The sequence below is a fragment of the Malus sylvestris genome, chromosome 7 (assembly GCF_916048215.2).
Source record: "Malus sylvestris chromosome 7, drMalSylv7.2, whole genome shotgun sequence".
Lineage (NCBI taxonomy): Eukaryota > Viridiplantae > Streptophyta > Magnoliopsida > Rosales > Rosaceae > Malus > Malus sylvestris.
Genome location: NC_062266.1, coordinates 20,462,551 through 20,484,733, shown reverse-complemented (window position 1 = coordinate 20,484,733; position 22,183 = coordinate 20,462,551). Strand labels below are relative to the sequence as shown.

The window sequence follows — 22,183 nt, the reverse complement described above, 5'->3', positions numbered from 1 at the left end:
CATTAATAACTTAGTGTTTACATAATACGACGTTTTAAGCATAAGTAGAGGATTAAGCCTGGATTAGGCATCCTAAGATCCAAGAGCCTTAATTGTACGAGATGAGTCTCCTTTTATAGGTGAGGAGAGTCTCCCATCCTTGTCTGCGGTTGATGTAGATCTCTAGGAACATTGTTTAGTGTTGCCACGTGTTCTTGAGCAAGTGAGCTCCAAGTTGGAGGAATGGAGAGTTTTCAGTGGTTATAGTTGATCGGTACTCGGTGGTTTGGAGTTGATATAATATGGTACAAACGATGCTCCTCTAAGTTCCCAAGTGAGGAAGAACTTCTCAGTCGGGGACTTGCCAAATCCAAGTAAACAAGTGATCCCGAAACTTCTGAGTGCTAATGCATAATGGCACATGGTGGTAGTCCCCTTTAAGTTTCCAATCGAAGAGGATTGCCGATGGAGGTGCCTTGATTTTTGTCCTATTGCCGAAGCTCCAAAGTTTCTTTTGTCTTCTTTTCCCCCATTTATGTACTAGCCTCAGTAATGTCTGAAGGTTGTGAGGCCGCATAAATTGAAAAGCTTCCTGACTATTCCAATTCTCTCTACACTTTGCCGCAACCTCTCTCTCAATCTCTAAAATTCTTCAGTCAAATAGACCTAAAACAGTACTTTGCTTTTGCATTGATGTTATTTACATTATCTTTAGGTCCTTTTTGTCCCCTTTTACTAAGTGTATCACTTTGGTTTTCAATAAATTTCCTTGAGAAATTTACAAGAAATTATTAATCAAAGTACAGAGATGAGATTCAGTGAAGTAACATCGAGAGCATGTGGTGGAATTGGTCTTCCCACACTTTTGTTGACAAGAACCTTAATGTTTACCCCTATTTAACAATTAGATTCTGCATGTGAAGCTGCATTTTTTCACAAAGGGTTATTATGATGAATAGGATCAGAGCACAATGACTTCACATTTTATCATCTTTCAACATTCATGTCAATTGTCAAAACAAGTACAACATACAACTCAGTATATTTGACATCATCGGTTGCTGGTTCTTTACGGTTGAGATCAGATCAGACCTCATTATCTTGACAACAGAGTAAAAGAATTTGAATCATTATATCTAATTTGAGTAAGTAAGACATGAGGTTAATCAATTCTGCTCACTGTTGGTTTAATCAATTGTTCTCATCAGTCCTCAATTCACCATCACCACCTTCATGCTTCACCCAACGTAGAACATGAGGTTACCGAGTGTTCCAACAGGGCAATTGAGCATGACAGATGAACCATTGGACTGGCCAAGCAACCACACCCTTTTTGACAGAAATGAAGAGCGCAGCATTGTGTTACTGTAATGGATATGGAACACCAAGGAAACTGGATTTTCACCCACAGCACCCCCAATAATACACTCCTCCAGCTGCACGAAATGAAAACAAAGATATGCTCATATATTTTGTGATCAGGAAATTGAGATTCTTGTGATTTTGTGGTTATTCGATCCTAACTGCAGCTTAGACACTATTTGTTGGAATTTCAATCACAGTTTGGCACGTTATAGAATAAAAGAACGGGTTTTTTTTTTCGGACGAAAACCAGAACATCAAAACAACATTGTGGTAAGCCTTATGCAGAGCATCAAACTCCGTAGTAACAAGCTTGGAATTACACGCACCTCTTTCCTGAGAACAATCTTTACATTTCCCACAGTGAACGTAACTTGAGTTTCTGTTACAAGTGCAGAAACTGAGATGACAAATACAAGTCGAGTTAGTGACATATGCAAGATGTTATTTGTGAGATAGTTGCTAAGAGCAGCAAGTCAACTTACAAAAAAACATCAACGAAATGCCGTTAGATGCCTATGAATGCCTAGGATTGGTCATTACGTTCAACAAGATCGGTTCTATTAAAAGTTTATAACATTCAAACTAAGTTATGCCTTTAGAAACCACAATAAGGGAACGATATAATGCACAACTGGTTAAAAACTGCAAACTTGTCAATATTTCCGGATTAAACTGTGGCTAGTAACTTACTGTAACATTCTGAAAGTGTCTGAAAATAAAACTCTTATGGAAGACTTGTAAAGGCCGATTTTGATACTTGTCGGTAAATTAAATGAAGTTGATTAACATGTTCTCGTAAGAATTAAGGAAAAAAAAAAAGGGCATGTTCTGAATCTCAATCAGTAAAATTCAGCAAGCAATTAAACAACGATATAGTACCTGTCATCCCGAAACGGCTTAGATTCATGATGAGACTTCCAAATATGCCCGAAGGTATTCCAACGACCACATCATATTCATAGTGGAACTCAGGTGCGATCATCCGACCACGTTCGATTGTAAACAAGTCCATTTGCTGATCCCAAAACCTCTCAGTTCCTAGCATTTTCGAAACCGAACATAGGGAAACAAAAAACCGAAATCAGAAAGCGAAATTGCGGGTAACTTATCAAATTTAAATAGAATTTTCAAGAAAATAGGATTTCTGATGAACCCATCAACATGATTGATTCTTGAACAGTTGAATCCGAAAACTTTCAAAAACTTGCAGAAGAACTGTCAAATAATCAAAACCCAATTCTTGAAACCTTGGAAAAAAGAAAAAAACGAATCAGAACTGAAGAAATCAAAACGGGTTAATTAAATTAATCTGTTACGTAGGCACTGACTATTATTGACGAGCACAAATCTGATGCGACGAAGGTCTGCACTGCCATAGATGCCGAAAAAATCATCGTCGTCCTCATAAAGACTGAGATTGTTATAGAAGTCACGAAAGCTGAGGGCAAGCCAGAGGAGGCCTTCGGTGCAGTATAAGTCCTCCCCGATGAGAGGTCGCAATCGAAGGGATACGAGGAGGCTTGGGATTTGGAACATTGGGATGGGAAATGTGGTAGCTGCCAGAGTGACGTCGTCATTCGAGATGAACATCTCGCCGTTGAAGCAGCCTGTCATGATGAAGGCAGCCACGGCCTTCCTCAGAAGAACAGCACCTGCTTCTAGGCTGAATCCAAACATGGTGATTTCTTGGTGGGGGGAGAGAGAGAGGTTTCTTGGAGGGAAAGTAACAGAGCTTTGGACGGTTGAGTGGTTTGAGAGTCAGCAGACTACCATTTTCTGTTTTTGTTTGGGCGCCAATTTCCACTTTTCTGTTATGGTTTTGGGTTTTATTTACCTTTGCTCCCCTGTAGTTTCAATAACTTCATATGTTTCCATTAAAGTTATTCTAAATGCAACAATACCCTCTATGTTGAGTACAATATATCTATATACATGTGTGGATGTGTTATATGCGGGTGCATATTACTTGTTGGTCTTTAATGAGACTTATGATAATATTTATTGATATTTTGACAAGTATTGGTGATTTATTTTCACCACATGGTATTGAGGTGTTGAAGTGTTATCATGTTGCGTTGAGGTGTTAGAAGTGTTAATATGTCGAGGCGTTGAGGTGATATTAGGTATAGCCATCTTCGGCCGTAGAGTAATTGCAGGTGATATGTTATCCTAGTAGGCGCTAGGATTATTGATGATTATCGGTAAGTGTGTCTAGCTAGTCGACGCTAGCACACCCTGCATGCTATACTTATGCCAATAGACACTAGTATGATTGATTGACTGAGATGAGATATGATTTTCTGAACTTTTGATTGACAACGTTTGATCATGGAAATTGTTGTGATTTTCATTTACTATTATGGTAGTAAATATTATTATTTAGTTTTCCAACTATATATATATATATATATATTTTTTTTACAAAACAGGGGTTAGCATGTTGAAAATGATTTTACCTGAATGTGATAAAACTGGTCCACTCACACTTTGTTTTGTACCCCCTCAGGTCCTAGCAAGTGCAAGGCGTATGTTGAGAAGGCGAGAGATAGAATTGCAGTAGTGCAAACTTCCTACGATGTAGGGCAGTTTAACTTCTGCTTGTTCTTTACTAAACTATAATTAATTGTATGACTTTACTGTTGTATGCATTATTGTTATGCTTTGATCGATGTGATATAAAAAAATAGAATTAGTTTTAGATTGTGTCCCCAAGTGGGCAGATTGTGCAGGGAACCTAGACGATAGATTAAATAATTAATAAATGAGCCATTCGGTTCCAAATCTTTCACATCTCCTTACTTATGGCTTCATCATTAAGCTAATGGTATTTCGTCACCTTTATAGTGGGGTTTTATCATCAATTTAGTGTCGGCTATACATTTTCACCCTTAGTTAGAAGGCTAATCGAGTCGGGGTGTGTCACAAGTCTTCTCGTCCATCAATTTCCCAAGTAAGTATATCGTGATCCGTTTAAAATACTGTCACCCTAGCTAGCATCCAGTTGTACGTAAGTTACTCTCCTAGTAATTGGTTTCTGGTCACCACCTTAATTAAAATATCATTATAGAACCTTTTTCTCGTAGTGATATATAACCTTGGAGGGCGAGCCTTGGCACACGGAAAGGTTGCTCTTTTGTGACCTTTGATCACGGGTTTGAGTATTGGAAATAGAATCTTCGCAAAGTAAGGATAATGTTGCGTACAATAGATATTCCTCCCCCAACCCTCACAAAGCGGCGAACCTTGTTGGCTCGGGGTCGCCTTTTAGCGATTTAACCTTGGCCTTGGAGTTATAGTAAGCTCAACTCACAGTTTAATCCTTCATTTTATCATTCAACCTTCATACACCATCACTTTGCCTCTCAAACTGAAATATTTGATTTCCAATCCCAATTCACTGTTTAGTTCCTCGCGAATTGTCACCAAAATCTCAGAAAACATCGAAGCCAAATTTCATTAATTAGATCAAACACCTGAAAAATTAACAGGGTCTCACAAAATGTATGCGATATTAGTTGAATTATGTGTCTCCTTCTTTCTGTAGCTTGATTAATAACTTCTTTGCAAGTTGCACACGATTCCCATCATCAACCAGATCCATAATCTTAGTCATCGGTTCCAATTCCTAAAGTGGTCCAGCATCCCCCGTCAAGGGAATTCTGCAGCCGACTGGGTTGCTTCGCATTGTAATAGGGGGATGTGTCTGGAAGTCTGGGTTACCAAACCCCCATCCGTTTTGGTCCATATTCATACATCGACCTACCTTGCCCACACTAGTTTGTCTTTGTGTGCGGTGGTCAGGGAGGGTGGTCATGTTTCTAGCCTTCCCTGATCATTTTGTGATCGGCTGCTCTTTTTCCTCTCTTGTATTTCCTTGACCTCAGCCTAGTGCTGATTCGGTCCTTGTACTCTTTTGGAGATTTGTCTCCTTTTCAATGAATCACATTAGAACCACACACACACAAAAAAAAATAAAATAAATAAATAAAAATAAAAAGAATAATGCCATGTTTAATCTATTTCAGTCAAGTCCATGCCTGGCCTTGTCTAATCTAATGTAATTTCTAGCAGTAGAAGATCATGTCCCTTTATAACATTTTTTAAGTGATTTTATGTACTATTTTTAACCTCTTAATTACACATATTTGTTTAATTTTGAATGTTGATTTTGTTTGATTTATTTAATTTGAGATTATAAATAATAAAAAACAATGTGTGAAAAGCTAAAGAAAAAGGGTATGTGAAAAATCACTTTTTTTTTGTACGTGCATGGTTCTGTTTAATTATTTCCTAACATGTCAGTGGTATCGAATAATATTTTTGCTTCCTATTAATTTGCAAGGGAAAAGAAGACAAGGGACCTAAACCAAGTGAGGTGCATCAAGGATGAGGATGGAAAGGTTCTTGCTACAGAGAACGCGGTCAAAGACAGATGGAGAGGTTATTTTCATAATCTTTTCAATGAAGGACATGAAAGGAGTACTCCTTTAGGGAAGTTGAGTAACTCAGAAGAGTGTAGAAACTACTCATTTTATCGTCGAATCAGGAAGGAAGAAATGGTTGTAGCTTTGAAGAAGATGAAGCATAGAAAAGCAGTGGGCCCAGACGATATACCGATTGAAGTGTGGAAAGCCTTGGGAGAGACAGGTGTAGCATGGCTCACTGACCTTTTCAATAGGATTTTGAAAACGAAGAAGATGCCAAACGAGTGGCGAAAGAGCACCTTGGTGCCTATTTACAAGAATAAGGGCGACGTACAAAATTGCATGAACTATAGGGGTATTAAGCGAATGAGTCATACAATGAAGCTCTGGGAGAGAGTCATTGAGCATAGATTGAGGCAAGAGACACGGGTTTCGGACAACCAATTCGGGTTCATGCCAGGGCGCTCAACCATGGAGGCAATCTATCTCTTACGAAGATTGATGGAAAGATATAGAGATGGGAAAAAGGATTTACACATAGTCTTTATAGATTTGGAAAAAGTGTATGATAGGGTCCCAAAAGACATTCTTTGGAGGATTTTAGAGAAGAAAGGAGTACGAGTAGCATATATCCAAGCTATAAAGGATATGTATGAAGGAGCAAAGACTGCCGTAAGAACTCATGAAGGACAAACCGAAAGCTTCCCCATAACTGTAGGATTACATCAAGGCTCATCCTTAAGTCCTTACCTTTTTGCGTTGGTAATGGATGAGTTAACAGGACATATTCAAGATGATATTCCTTGGTGTATGCTTTTCGCAGACGATATAGTGTTGATAGATGAAACTCATGAAGGGGTAAATGTGAAGCTTAACCTTTGGAGAGAAGTGTTGGAATCTAAAGGTCTTCGCCTAAGCCGATCAAAGACAGAATATATGGAGTGCAAGTTCAGTGCAAATGGAGGCCAAAATGAGTTAGGGGTGAGGATCGGAGATCAGGAAATACCAAAGAGCGACCGTTTTCGCTACCTAGGATCTATCTTGCAAAAGAACGGAGAATTAGATGGAGATCTCAACCATAGAATACAAGCTGGATGGATGAAGTGGAAGAGTGCATCCGGCGTGTTGTGTGATCGTCGTATGCCACTGAAGCTTAAGGGAAAATTTTATAGGACGGTAATAAGGCCGGCGATGCTGTATGGCACAGAATGTTGGGCGGTGAAGCACCAACACGTACACAAAATAGGTGTAGCGGAGATGAGGATGATTCGTTGGATGTGTGGGCACACGAGAAAGGATAAGATTAGGAATGAGGATATCCGAGGTAAAGTAGGAGTAGCCGAAATTGAAGGAAAACTGAGAGAAAATCGGTTACGGTGGTTTGGACATGTGCAAAGAAGGCCTACTGACGCTCCGGTTAGAAGATGTGACTACGGGACAGAGGTTCAGGGCCGAAGGGGTAGAGGAAGACCTAGGAAAACTTTGGAAGAGACTTTAAGAAAAGACTTAGAGTACTTGGATCTAACGGAGGACATGATACAGGATCGAGCACAATGGCGTTCTAAGATTCATATAGCCGACCTGACTCAGTGACTCGGATTTTTCAAGTCTCCAATCGAGAAGTTTTCCCCACTCGGGAAATTAAGGGAACACTACCTCAACCTACATGCTCTACTCACAAAGCTTCAACATACAAGCTTCAACAAAAGAAAAATTCAAAGAACTTAGTGAAGAAGGCTTTGATGTATTTAACACAATACATTGAAATGAAACAAAGCTTATTTATTGATATCTCTAAGAAGTTACAAATATGTACATATACACGAGTCAAAATAAACAAACAAGAGGGAGCCTTCACAAAGGTTGCTTAGGAGAAGTCTCAGCAGTCGGCAGAGCCCCAGAAAGAGAAGGCACCGGATGGGGATCATTCGGAGCCTCAGTACTGGACAACACCCTAGAAGGAGGAGGCATCGGAGGTTGATCATTTGGAGCTTCATTACGCGGTACAGCCCCAGAAGACGAAGGCAATAAATGCCTTTGGAACAAACCCACAAACCTCTGATGATCATGTAAAATCTGACCATCAGATTCCTTCATCTGGTCAAGCTTCCTCTTCATGTTTGTAGCATAGTCATGAGCGACCTAGTGCAACTGTTTATTCTCATGCTTGAGCCCTCTAATCTCCTGTTTGAGACTCATCACTTCAGCCGCCAATGATTCAACTTGGTGGGTTCGAGCAAATAGGCGTTGGGCCATATTATACACAGAACCTGCACACTGAACACTGAGAGCCAGAGAATCCTTAACAGCCAACTCATCAGACCGTTTGGAAAGTAGTCTGTTATCTTTAGGAGTGAGAATGTTCTTGGCCACCACCGCAACGGTCATATCATTCTTCATCACGGAATCTCCAACGGTAAGAGGACCAGTAGGGGATAAGAAGGATGGGCGCCATATGTTGTCTGGAGAAGGCGTGGCTGCCTCTTCAACAAGGTTCAAGTCAAAACGACGGTCGGAGGGGCCAGACATTTTCAAAGGTGTTGAAGAGAAAAGAGGTCGGACAAATCAAGATCTTAGAAATGCAAGAAGGGAGCTTCTACTGGTGGAGATTCAAGTGTGCTTTGGAACTTAATACCAGCCTCTATAAAAATCCGCACTCGATGGAGCTTCAGAAATCGAAGAGGCGCCTGCTCAGAAATCAAAAAGGCGTTTGCTTTCTCAAAAGCTGGGATGCTCAGAGACCACGCGGGCCGATCTCAGGAATCGAAGAGGCGTTTGCTTTCTCAAAAGCTGGGCTGCTCAAAGAACACGAAGGTCGATCGCAAAAATCGAAGAGGCGCTTGCTTTCTCAAAAGCTGGGCTGCTCAGAGACCACGAGGGCCGATCTCAGAAATCGAAGAGGCACCTGCTTTTTCAGCCTTGTCAGCACCTGTCATATGCACACTCAACTTTGCGGAAATTACGGGCATTCTGTCGAAGATTTCTAGTGAAGTAGAAAGCACGTGAATGTTACTGTTCAATCATTCACTTTCCACACGTAACATCAGCTCACGGGTACCACAGATAACTTTGCCAAAAATCTCTGACAAAGTTTAGACACGTGAAGCTTGCAGCTCCCATTACATCGCTATGACCAAGAAGGGTAAAAGAATAGCAAAGAAACAGCACTAACAAAGTTTAGACACATAAATTTTGAAGGTCTAGCTACCATATTATTACCCACAAGTGTAAAGGAACATGACCATTGCTGGATAATTGGAAAGTCCATGTGGGTCAACCTCTGTACTCCGTGGCAAGGTAGACTAGCAAACAGGCCTAACCTTTACTCACATTTGAGAAAACACTCCCAACAAGATTGCTTGCTTCAAGATCAAAGAGGCACCGTCCTCCGAATCTCGAGAGTCAGACTCCCAACATGATTACTTTCTCAAAAAGCGACGAGACACTGCTCTACGAATCTCGAGAGCCAGACTCCTAGCAGGATTGCTTTCTCAAAAATCGAAGAGGCACCGTTCTCCGAATCTCGAGAGACAGATCCCCGACAGGATTGCTTGTTCGAAAACTGAAGAGGCACCGCTTTCTCAACTTCGAGAGCCCCTTAGATAAAGCTTGTCTGTAATCCTCACACCGCTTTCTCAACTTCGAGAGCCAGATCTCCTTGGATAAAGCTTGTCTGTAATCTTCACACGTAACATCAGCTTTACAAATACCACAGACCACTTTTTCAAAGTGCTCTGACAGAGTTAAAACACGTGAAGCTGGCAGCTCCCACTACCGTGCTATGACCAAGCAGGGTAAAAGAATAGTATTACTCCTTGTTAGGGAGACTCCTATATATGTCGACCTCTATCCTCAACGGACAGGCAGACCTGCAAAAATGCTCAACCCTTCCTCATATCTGAGAGGGCACTCCCAACGAAGCCTCTCGAAATACTCAGCTTTCTTTCCCCCCGAGAATACCTCTGCAAACAAGCTACACTAGAGCAAGAATATCTCATATCATCAAGGTTAAAAGCAAGAGTATCCCATATCATGCTTTTTCCCTGTCTTTTCCTTTGGCATTGTTCTTACCTGCAAGACAAGGAGAAAGAGAGCAATCAGTCAGCACTTGGAATCAAGCTTCCAGTCCGGAACTGACTGCCTGGAACCCCATTGCTCTCGAGTACTCATCTCCAACATCTTATGCTTCCCGAGAAGATTCCACATCTGCCTGAGGAACAAATAAGGCAAGTGAGAAGGATACAAGGAAGCATGTGGAGACAAGCGCAACAGAACACGTGCCGATACATCCACTACCATGTCAACAGCAAAAGTATCTCATATCAGCAGGGTCGAACGTACTCTAGATTTGATGGACTTGTTTTGACCCTCAAATTCTTCAGTCGGCCTTATACTCTGGCAGAAACAAGAAAACCCTCCAGCCCAGTTCAAGAATAAGCCTGTGGAAAGTTACTTCTTCAAAAGCAAAAGTATCTCATATCACCTTTTCTCCTTTTCTTCTCTTTATCCTTCATGCTACCTGCAAGATAAGGAGAAGGATAACAATCAGCCGGAACTCGAAATCAAACTTCTAATCTGGGACTGATTGCTTGGAGCTCTGATTGCTTACCTTGTCTGTCACCTCTTTCAGCAGATCCCCTAGCTCGGCGACTTGGGGGACTCCTACTACATGGTTTGTATCGTGCTTGACCAAGCCTGAAACTACAAGTAAGCGTCAAGTGAAATTGATACATTACCTTGTGCATCTCCACCAGTTAAAGATACCACAACTGGAGGGAGGAAGAGTACTTCCAAAGAAGATGCCACATCTACCTATGAGACAGATAAGGCAAGTGAAGACGATACCACACTTCGGTACTTAAAAAGTTTCGTGATTACGAGATCATTCTTCCACAATATTTCCTAATGTCATTTGTACTAAATCATTCACTTGTACTCACTAAAGGAGAGCTTGAACCTATATACTGTGTAAACCCTTCACAATAAATGAGAACTCCTTTACTCCGTGGACGTAGCCAATCTGGGTGAACCACGTACATCTTGTGTTTGCTTCCTGTCTCTATCCATTTACATACTTATCCACACTAATGACTGGAGCAATCTAGCGAAGATCACAAACTTAATATTTAAGATGATATTCTTTGGTGTATGCTTTTCGCAAACGATATAGTGTTGATAGATGAAACGCAGGAAGGGGTAAACGCGAAGCTTAACCTTTGGAGAGAAGTGTTGGAATCTAAAGGTCCTCGCCCAAGCCGATCAAAGACAGAATATATGGAGTGCAAGTTCAGTGCAAATGGAGGCCAAAATGAGTTAGGGATGAGGATCGGAAATCAGGAAATACCAAAGAGCGACCGTTTTCGCTACCTAGGATCTATCTTGCAAAAGAACGGAGAATTTGATGGAGATCTCAACCATAGAATACAAGCTGGATGGATGAAGTGGAAGAGTGCATCCGGCGTGTTATGTGACCGTCGTAGGCCACTGAAGCTCAAGGGAAAATTTTATAGGACGGCAATAAGGCCGGCAATGCTGTATGGCATAGAATGTTGGGCGGTGAAGCGTCAACACGTAGGTGTAGTGGAGATGAGGATGCTTCGTTGGATGTGTGGGCACACGAGAAAGGATAAGATTAGGAATGAGGATATCCGAGGTAAAATAGGAGTAGCCGAAATTGAAGGAAAGAGGAGAGAAAATCGGTTACGGTGGTTTGGACATGTGCAAAGAAGGCCTACTGACGCTCCGGTTCGAAGATGTGACCACGGGACAGAGGTTCAGGGCCGAAGGGGTAGAGGAAGACATAGGAAAACTTTGGAAAATACCCTAAGAAAAGACTTAGAGTACTTGGATCTAACGGAGGACATGACACAAAACCGAGTGCAATGGCGTTCTAGGATTCATATAGCCGACCCCACTTAGTGGGAAAAGGCTTTGTTGTTGTTGTTGTATTAATTTGCAGTGTATAATAAGCTCAAATCATTGCACTATAGTTATCAACATTATAATAATAAGCTCAACATCATTGCACTGTAGTTATCACTTATCACCGCTACAATAAATTTGGGTATGCTGGAGTATTGGGTACTTTAGATGTTTTAACCGTTAAATCTTAATTTTTATATTTTTAAGCAAAGATCTAATGTTTAAAATAACCAGAGTATTGAGTATTCTGAAGCATCAAAGAAAGTCTCGTTGCCACTATCTTTATGAATTGGTCAACTAATAAGTCTAGTCAATACCTAACCACTCGAGTTATCTTTGTCTAATGGCTTCTTTACTCCAACACCCCTGAAACTCAACTTTCCTCTCAGTTTGCTCAATTCAAAATTTCTCACTTAACCCCTTAAGTGTCTACTATGTCTCACTTCTCCCCATGCCATTAAAGTCTGTTAAAATTTCCATTAACGTGCTAACATGGCTTCCATGTGAGGACCACACATCCAATGAGATTTGTTGATGCACAAAATCAGGTGGACCTTGAGTCAACATAAAGTGTGGTGAAGTGACCTATGCGAGGGTGCTCTGGTCATTAAGTGATGTTGATAATGTAAAAAGATAAGGATAGAGAAGTAGGCCTGAGATAAACCTGGTTCGCCGTAATTTAGGCTATGTCCACAAGGTTAGAGAAGTTCTCATCATCTAACTTAATCGCTTGAGTGATTTTAGTGTTTGAATTTCATCTGTCAAGCATTATCTAAATTGCTTGAGTGTTTCAGTGTTTGAGTTTGATCTTTCTAATTGTATGTGAATTTAATACATATGTAGTTGCCCTGTTTGGCTTTGTGGTTTTGATTTGGTGTTTGTTTGGATTTGGGAATTACCATTGATAGATAGCATTCAAGCAAGATGCATAACTCATATCATACGCACATTTTTTTTTTCATATTCATTTTCTGCCATCTCTTATTTAGATTTGTGTAATTGGTTGGCTCAAAGATGGTTTACAAGGCAGGGCTCTATATTCATCTTAAGATTGGTCCATATAATTGTTCATAATGGAATTTTGGGAATGATCATTTTCCTCGGCAGTTTTTTGTTTCGTCAATGAATTTCTTTTTGAATGTTTCTATTTTCTTTAGGGGGTTTCCAGTTTGGCTGAAGTTTGTTCCAAGCATTAGCTTCAGAACAGATAATGAACCTTTTAAGGTGTGTGTGCTTTTTTTTACTAAGGATACGTAATTTGAAAAGTTGACAATTTCAGTCATTTGTCTTAATTAATCAATGATTAGTTTTTAACCTGCCCCAAAAATTTTAATTTTATTTTCGTGCCCTGATTTCATTTTAGGCGCCTTATCTTCATATGAAAAATTCCATCGTTTTCAAATTTTTTGGTAAAGTTAGCAGCTGCCTCTCTCTCGATCTCTCAGCCCTCTCACGGTCTCTCTCTCAGTAAGCTTGATTTGGATTGTTCTGTCTCATATTAAAATCTCAACTTCTACCTATGTAATTTCAATTTCAAGTTTATAGTTCATCAGCACAACCAAGAGCATGAGCATTTTGGTAGCCTGCAGCTCTCAGTTCTTGGTATTTCTTCTTACACATAATCTGGTTGAATTTTGTATTTTGTGGGTTTGGAAATTCAAGATTTTTTTTGTGCAATTTATATTTCCATTGAAGTTTTTGAACTGTTGTGTTTGGTTGCTAGTCTGATTACTTATGGACTATTTCGCCATATGCATTTGCTACAAAATGTAAATTTATTTTAAATGAAACATGTTGATGTCTCTTTGCATTTGCATAAGCTATTGTGTGTTGTTAAAAGAGAGAGGGCATCTAGCATACAACACACACGCCATGGGTGTACAACTAAGTTTGCCATGGAAGGATTTCTGGATTTCTTCGATGCCCTCTCCTTCAGCCAAACCTCTGCATTTACATGAATTTTTAGATTGCAGGGTCTGACAACATCAAGAATATAGACAGTTAGTAGCTATGGATTTATTTTTCAAAGCATTTTGGATAGGAAAATTAATGGATGGTAGAAGTAAAACTGAAATTGAAAAACACCGAGGTTAAACATGTACAGTTGAAACTGTACCATTTGTATAATTTTTTCAAAAAAAAAAGAAAAAAGAAAAAAAGAAATTAGGGTCACATGGCTTCACCAAGCTCACAACACACACGCCATAAGATGAAATTTAATGACTATTGTCTGTTGCTCAAAGGGAGATGGAGGGTAGAAGGTAATGGAATAAATATGTCCTCAAAATCTGAAACTAATATTCTCAATATGTTTGAATTCTCTTCTTTTCATTGTCATTATTTGGCTTTCTTCTTTCATTGTTTGTTCATTATACAACTGTTTTATTTACCAGTAAAATCCAACTGTTATAGTTTGATATTACAGATATGATATTCCAGGAATTAGTTGAAACATGTAGAAACTCAGTGGAGATAAAACTATATTTGCAAATAAGGCAGAGCACCAATGAAGTGATTAGGGTGCATGTGTTGTGTGGTCTAATATAGGATGTACATTAGTTGATGGAAGGATAATGTGACTTATTGCATGTAAATTTGTCATCCAATTTGAAAGATATTGTACATTTATTTTGGAGACTGATATATCATTGTTTGATTTTAGTCTTTTGTTTTTACCTTTTCAAATAGGTGGTCTGCTTCTCTATATTTTCTCATTGCCTCCACACAAAAGGTCAGTTTTCTTTTCTGTCATTAAAAGAGTCTTAGATTGTGGTTGTCTGTGTTTGGTTTTTTGCTATTGTATCTTTTGAAGTTTGCTTATTTGTATATTTGTTTGTATCTGGTTTTGCTTGGTTGGTCTATAGGTGGCTTGGTTGTATTTTCCCCCTTCCCTTTATCAGTTTATTGCTTGGCAATGTTAATTTGTAACTGCAATGCGCAAAAAAACTAGGACTAGCAAGAGAGTGGGTGATACAAGAAAGACATTAATTCGTGCTTTAAGTGGTACACAAGTGTCTAATGAGAATATTTATGATACCAACAATGTGGAAATCAACCTGCATTGTTAGTTTTTACTGCCCTCATGTAAATTTGTAATCAGTCATCAATTTTTGTTCTTTTATGCACAGTGTTGGGTTTGTGGTATTGTGTTGATTGATGCTATTGGGCTGGAGAATGTTAAAATCCCACATCGGAAACGTAACAAAATGAAATACAAAAAGAAATGAATGTTGGCAATGTTAATTAGTGGTGAGCCGCTAGACCGCCTCTAGAATGACAACTGGATGGCCCCATCAATGTTCACTTTTGGGTTTCCATCTAATTTGGTGTTTATCCCGGAGACACCGATTGCTAGCAGCAAGGACAATTGCTTCTTGGGCTCTTCTAACTAACTGACATTCAGTATCATGTAAGGAATTATAACGGTTTTGATTCTTCTGTATGGTTGCTAGATACGGGTATGATTCGAGTTCGCACTTCGGTTCGAATACAAGATTCGGTAGTAACATAAAGTATCATTCGTCAGAGAGTAGGCATAGACGGTACGGTTTTCAGTTCGATTCGTTTTAAATTGGTTAAAGAATGTAAATTAGTTTGTATATAAAAATATTGATAATAATACATTTATAATTATATTTTATAATATTACTTATTATGACTCGGATACCAAAGACTTATCATTTCCCTTGGTTATTTCTTCACGTAATTATCATTTATCTCTTTAATATTGTTTATAAAATATTCATTAAACAAATAATTAATTTATTTGTAGACGTTTCCTTTCCTTTCCCTTTGTTATTTCTTCTTGATTCCCACTGTCGCATTCCAGTTCTCTGTCCCTCCCTCCTCTCTCTCCCCTTTCTTCTCTTTCCCCGACCTCTCCTCTTTCTCCTTCACCGACAAACACAAGGACGAATAGGAACTTGCCCAGTATGATGCTCTTCTTGTGGGGGGTGAGCAAGTCACCTCTGTTCTTTAGAAAGTCTCCCCAACAACTACAAGGATGACATCGGCGAATTTTACGGTGACCCGGATGCCCTTTTTCAGTTCTTTGTTCAAGTTTTGTCTAATCTGGTTAGAGACACCGAATTCACAACCGAACCGTCAAAGTATCGGTACGGACTTACCGATACGGAGTTCGGACACTAAATGGCCGAATCTGGCAACTATCTGTACTTTTCCCTTTAAGTTTAGCATTGTAGTACTAAGTTTTCTGGATGTCACATTGAATCCTAGACAATGTTTTAAGTAGCAACAATGTGCGTAACGTGAATTGAGTTGCTTTCCTTTGATCAATATTGATAGAGATCCTAAGGGTGCGTTTGTTGCGCCGGACTGTCTTGGACTGGACTAGCTGCCGGGACTAAGCTGGACTGGCTTAGACTGGACTAAGCTGGACTAACTTAGTGAAGCGTTTGGTGCAGTCTCGGACTAAGAAGCAGGATAAGAAAAACAGTACTGTTCACCAGATTTGTGTTTGCTTAGACTAGGACTACAAATTTTTGCCATTGTGTAATAGAGTAATGCTACAAATCTCATGATATGGGTTAATTGGAGCATATTTTTACCATGTATATTATGAATCTTAAAAAAAATTGACAATTGTTTTGTTTCTATTACCTGCTAATAGAATTGGGTTTAATTTACAAATGTAGCTTGATTTAAACTCTATCACCCAACAGAAGAAAAATAATAGTGGCCAATACATGCAACTTCAACAAATACAAGTACATAAGATCTCCATAATTTAGAAAATCCTAGTTAACATTAGTTAACAATAGCCAAAATAGATCTCCATAATTTACAAAATGGCTAGTTAACATAAGCCAAAATACTAGTGCAAAGCTAAGTTATAAGTCATAACATAAGATTGTATGATTAATAAAATACATCCATGTTAACGTTAATAAAATACATCCATGTTAACATTAGCAAAAATCCTCATCCCCTTGCGTTGTCGCTTAGAAGCCTTTGGACGAACACTTTCTTGAGTTCCGGTTTGATTGCCCTGAACACTCCCACATTTTTTGGTTTATCCAAAATAAGAGACAATGCATCAATTTGATCCATAGGAGAGAGACCCATTGCTTCAAGTTCATTAGCTATGTCAGTATGATCTGCAGTACCTTGAACTAAAGCTTCAGTTACCATTTGCATTCTCTTCCCACTTTCAACATAAAAATCTTTCAGTCCACTGATAATTGCCTCGGTTCCATCACTTGAACTTCCCACAGCTCTTTTCCTCTTTCTTTGGCTATTTTCAGATGGGGTGCTTTGTTGGCTTTGTTGGTTCATTGAAGAAACAAAATTATCACCTCCAATATCACTTTCACCAACATGATCATGACTTTGTTCCTCCACCATTTGAGCAGGGGTTTCGGCTACATTACCCGTAGCCCGATCTTTTCCAAATATATATGCAAATCTATCAAACAGTGGAAAAGGCTTGCTTCTCCATCCATCGGCTTCTTTATTTCTCTAAGATTATATCAACATAGCAAAACTAAAATTTAGCATGCGTAACAAATATAAGAGCAAGAATATAACTAATGCATAAATAAAATAGGATATGAACCTGCACATAAGTTTGCCATGCGTCATCACTGTCAACTTCAACGCACTTTTTGACATCATTCCATGCAAATCCACTTGTGTTTATCATGTCAACGACCATACTATATGTTTTTTTCCATTTCTTCAACTTGGACTCAATATGTGGATTTGCCTTTATATTTGAATGAGGACATAAAACATTGACAGCTTTTGCTATTTCAACCAAAGTACCTTGTTTGAAAGCACCGGTGTCACACCGTTGCTTCCGAGCAACAAAATCCTCAAGAACTCCTAGTAATACTTCTTCCTCAAATGCTTCCCATTTACGCCTTCTTCCTTTTGGCTCTTGAGTAGCATTCAAAATATTTTCGTTATCCATACCTAAACAAAAAATATTTTAATGAAGGAAAATACCATACAAATAATCAATTTGCATAATATCCAATCAACTTGCATAATATCCAATCAACTTGCATAATATCCAATTAATTTGCATATCATCCAATCATTGTGCTAATATCTAACAAATGCATGATAAAAAGGAATACTAAAATAAAATGTTATCATTAAAACATATATCTAGTTCGGTTGCTGGTTCCTAATTGCTCTCCACTCATTATACATTTCCTGAGCCATATCATTCCTCATTGCAGTCCACTGGTCCGATGATTGAACACTACCAACATATTCACCTTCTTCTGTATTTTGTCCATCTTCTATTATTGGCAAATTCTCCATTGGATCTACTGACATTTCTTGCCTAATAAGATTGTGTAGTAGGCAACAAGCGGTAATTATTCGACCTTGTGTCCTTATCAGATAGAAAGATGGACTCCTTAGTATCGACCACCTTCCTTTTAGCAAGCCAAAACAGTGTTCAATTACATTCCTTGCCTTAGAATGCTTCATGTTAAAATATTCTTCCTTATTAGAAGGTGTTCGTCCCTCCCATTCAGATAAATGATAAGGTATTCCTCTATAGGGTGCAAGGAATCCTTCACCATTTGTATAACCACCATCTACAAGGTAATAACAACCTAATGAAAAAAAAAACAGACCTTATTAGTGTTTTGTAGTTGACAAACAGAACCAAACCTAACTTAGAAAGTTGAGACTAAGTAATAGTCTTACCCGCTGGTACCTTAAAACCATTAGGCCTACTAATTGCATCATGTAGCACTCTAGAGTCTGATGCGGAACCCTCCCACCCCGGAAACACATATATGAACTGCATATCTCCTGAACACACACCTAACACATTAGTTGCGACTCGACCCTTTCTTGTTCGGTATCTTGGTTTGTCAATTTCAGGTACATGCACATCAATGTGTGTTCCATCCAATGCTCCCAAGCAATTCTTAAAAATAAAAAATAAAAAACTTTTTGTTAATTTATACAAAGGGAATGAAGAGTTAAAGCTTAGGGAAAATGAAAAATATTTCTCATCATACCTTAAAACATCGCCACCTAGCATCTGTAGAATCAATAGGCACAGGCTAGGGGACTTTTAGTAGGATACCTTGTAATCGCAAAATTCCTTGCAATACGCTATTGAAATACCTACTTATAGTCTCTCCCGACCTATAAAATCTACCGCCAACACTACGATTCTTAGTATGATGTGCTAATATTTGTAAAGTCATACACACCTGTTCCTCTACAGACACCAAACCATCAGTTTTTACCCTCCCATCTTGACGAAGTAAGTCGCATAATATGCCAAAAGTCCTTCTATTCATTCTCAATTCGTTAACACATTCAGTATCAGTATTCCCTATTATACCATTCAGATAACACAAACTAATCTCTCGTCTAATAAGTGAACGGTTAGTCAATGTGGGTCGTTCAACATGTCTCTGTTTGCCACGTAGCATCATCACCACAAGAATCGTACAAATACAAATTGTCTCCAAATAAGACATCTCTAACAATAAGATCAATAAAAGCTTCCTTCGATCCATATCTATCCAAACAAAAAAAAAACAAAAAACAAATTAACTAAATCATTAACCCGAGGCAACAAATATACATATGGCGTTGAAAAAAAAAAAGTTATCATTAACCCGAGGCAACAAATATACAGGTGGCGTTGAAAAAAAAAAAGTTTCATTAACCCGAGGCAACATATATACAGGTGGCGTTGAAAAAAAAAAATTTCATTAACCTGAGGCAACAAATATACAGGTGGCGTTGAAAAAAAAAAATTTTCATTAACCCGAGGCATCATATTCAAAATGTTCTACTCTTATACATCTATAAACATGTGTCTAAGAACACTAGTATGAGGATTGCTATCATTGCTAGGCATTGCATGTGAAAAGGGAAATTAAAGGACACCTGTAATGCAGTAGCCTTAGCCTTAGCCTTCCGTTTATGCTCATCTTCTCTGCAACCAACAACCACAACAAATTGCAATTCAGCATCAACCCCACACAATACAAAACATTCACATTGTATACACAGTACATACATACACACTGCAAACACAGTACATACATACACACACTACATACACTGCATACACTACACACACACTACATACACTACACACACACACTACATACACTACACACACACCCTGCAAGTACACACACAGTGCATACATACATACACACACTGCATACACCCTGCATACATACACACTGCATACACAGTACACAAACACACACACTGCATACACCTTGCACACACAGTACACACACACTACACACACACACACTGCATACACACTCATTCACACACACACACTGCACACACACACACTGCACACACACTCACACTCACACTCACTCACACTCACACACAAACACAGTCACACACACACACACACGGGGACAGAGTGCAACACACTCTTACCCTCACACACACACACACACACACTGCACACACACACTACATACACACTCATTCACACACACACTGCACACACACACTGCTTACACACTCACACACACACTGCACACACTCACACTCACACACACTCACACTCACACTCACACACACACACACTGCACACTGCACACACACACTGCATACACACTCATTCACACACACACTGCACACACACACTGCTTACACACTCACACACACACTGCACACACACACACTGCACACACACTCACACTCACACACACTCACACTCACACTCACTCACACTCACACACAAACACAGTCACACACACACACACACGGGGACAGAGTGCAACACACTCTTACCCTCACACACACACACACACACACACACACTGCACACACACACTGCACACACACACTGCACACACACACACTGCACACACACTCACACTCACACTGCACACACACACACCGCACACACACTCACACTCACATTCACACTCACTCACACTCACTCACACTCACACACAAACACAGTCACACACACACACACGGGGACAGAGTGCAACACACTCTTACCCTCACACACACACACACACACACACACTGCACACACACACTCATTCACACACACACTGCACACACACACTGTTTACACACTCACACACACACTGCACACACACACTCACACTCACACCCACACACACACGGGGACAGAGTGCAACACACTCTTACCCTCACACACACACACTGCACACACACACTGCATACACACACACACTGCATACACAGTCATTCACACACACATTGCATACACACTCATTCACACACACACACACACTGCATACACACTCACACACACACACACACTGCACACACATACTGCACACACACACACACACACACATTGCATACACACTCATTCACACACACACTGCATACAGCTTGATTCACACACACACTGCATACACACACACACACTGCACACACACTCACACTCACACTCACACTTACACTCACACTCACCCACAAACACAGTCACACACACACACACACGGGGACAGAATGCAACACACTAACACACACACACTGCATACACACACACACTGCACACACACTCACACTCACACTCACTCACACTCACACTTACACTCACACTCACTCACACTCACACTCACTCACACTCACACTTACACTCACACTCACACATACACACTGTCACACACACACACACTGTCACACACACACACACACGGGGACAGAGTGCAACAAACACACACACTGCATACACCTTGCACTCACTCACACTCACTCACACTCACACTCACTCACACTCACACTTACACTCACACTCACTCACACTCACACTCACTCACACTCACACTTACACTCACACTCACACACACACACTGTCACACACACACACACACGGGGACAGAGTGCAACACACTCTTACCCTCACACACACACACACACACACACACACTGCACACACACACTGCACACACACACTGCATACACACACACTGCATACACACTCATTCACACACACACTGCATACACACTCATTCACACACACACTGCACACACACCTAAATCAAATAACTCAACAATGTTTTGTAATAACTCACACTGCACAATCGAAATCAACAATTGACTGGTTAAGAAATTAAAATCTAAAAGCTACAGACCCTAGAAAACCAGAATCAAAAGATATACAAACTTATCCCACAGAATCAACCATTAATCGAAGGCCAGAGCAACAGCAAGCTATGTTTTGTAATAACACACACACACACTGCTTTATGAAAACCCCAAATTCCAAATTTCAAACCCCAAATTCCAAATTTCTAATGTCAATTTCAAACCCCAAAGTCCAAGCTTTATGAAAACCCCAATTTCTAATCTCAATTTCACCTAAATATCAAAACCCTAAAATTTGTTCAACTGCAGAATCAAATAAAGCTCAAACCCAAAACAAATACGCCCAAATCGACGAAAAAAATCTGCCCAAATCGACCCAAATCGACGAAAAATTTCGAACAATCGAAGCTTACCAGACAACTGGAGGCAGATGAGGGCGAGCA

General features: G+C 39.7%; 3 protein-coding genes across 3 annotated transcripts; all 3 read right to left on the bottom strand.

The window, feature by feature from the left end:
* Positions 1 to 955: 955 nt before the first annotated feature.
* On the bottom strand, positions 956 to 3,190 carry LOC126628735 (uncharacterized). The gene is made up of 4 exons (XM_050298525.1): positions 2,673 to 3,190; positions 2,224 to 2,382; positions 1,671 to 1,741; positions 956 to 1,415 (listed from the first exon to the last, which is right to left on the bottom strand). The coding sequence occupies exons 1-4, from the start codon at positions 3,019 to 3,021 to the stop codon at positions 1,218 to 1,220; spliced, it is 777 nt and encodes a 258-aa protein (XP_050154482.1). The 5' UTR covers positions 3,022 to 3,190; the 3' UTR covers positions 956 to 1,217.
* Positions 3,191 to 16,376: 13,186 nt separating this feature from the next.
* Positions 16,377 to 19,938, bottom strand: LOC126628734 (uncharacterized). Its single transcript, XM_050298524.1, has 3 exons — positions 19,581 to 19,938; positions 17,266 to 17,624; positions 16,377 to 17,168 (listed from the first exon to the last, which is right to left on the bottom strand). Exons 2-3 carry the CDS (start codon positions 17,620 to 17,622, stop codon positions 16,632 to 16,634), a joined length of 894 nt encoding a protein of 297 aa, XP_050154481.1. The 5' UTR covers positions 17,623 to 17,624; positions 19,581 to 19,938; the 3' UTR covers positions 16,377 to 16,631.
* Positions 17,823 to 18,734, bottom strand: LOC126630161 (protein ALP1-like). The gene is made up of 3 exons (XM_050300289.1): positions 18,695 to 18,734; positions 18,375 to 18,600; positions 17,823 to 18,280 (listed from the first exon to the last, which is right to left on the bottom strand). The coding sequence occupies exons 2-3, from the start codon at positions 18,475 to 18,477 to the stop codon at positions 17,823 to 17,825; spliced, it is 561 nt and encodes a 186-aa protein (XP_050156246.1). The 5' UTR covers positions 18,478 to 18,600; positions 18,695 to 18,734.
* Positions 19,939 to 22,183: the final 2,245 nt, after the last annotated feature.

Excerpts from the sequence above, each read along its gene's own strand:
- LOC126628735 (XM_050298525.1), bottom strand. The coding sequence starts at position 3,021 with ATGTTTGGATTCAGCCTAGAAGCAGGTGCTGTTCTTCTGAGGAAGGCC. Across the intron at positions 1,742-2,223 it reads AAGCCGTTTCGGGATGACAG|TTTCTGCACTTGTAACAGAA; the intron begins GTACTATATCGT and ends TTGTCATCTCAG. Across the intron at positions 1,416-1,670 it reads AGATTGTTCTCAGGAAAGAG|CTGGAGGAGTGTATTATTGG; the intron begins GTGCGTGTAATT and ends CATTTCGTGCAG.
- LOC126628734 (XM_050298524.1), bottom strand. The coding sequence starts at position 17,622 with ATGGATAACGAAAATATTTTGAATGCTACTCAAGAGCCAAAAGGAAGA. Across the intron at positions 17,169-17,265 it reads CATGGCAAACTTATGTGCAG|AGAAATAAAGAAGCCGATGG; the intron begins GTTCATATCCTA and ends ATATAATCTTAG.
- LOC126630161 (XM_050300289.1), bottom strand. The coding sequence starts at position 18,477 with ATGCAGTTCATATATGTGTTTCCGGGGTGGGAGGGTTCCGCATCAGAC. Across the intron at positions 18,281-18,374 it reads TGGTTTTAAGGTACCAGCGG|GTTGTTATTACCTTGTAGAT; the intron begins GTAAGACTATTA and ends TTTTTTCATTAG.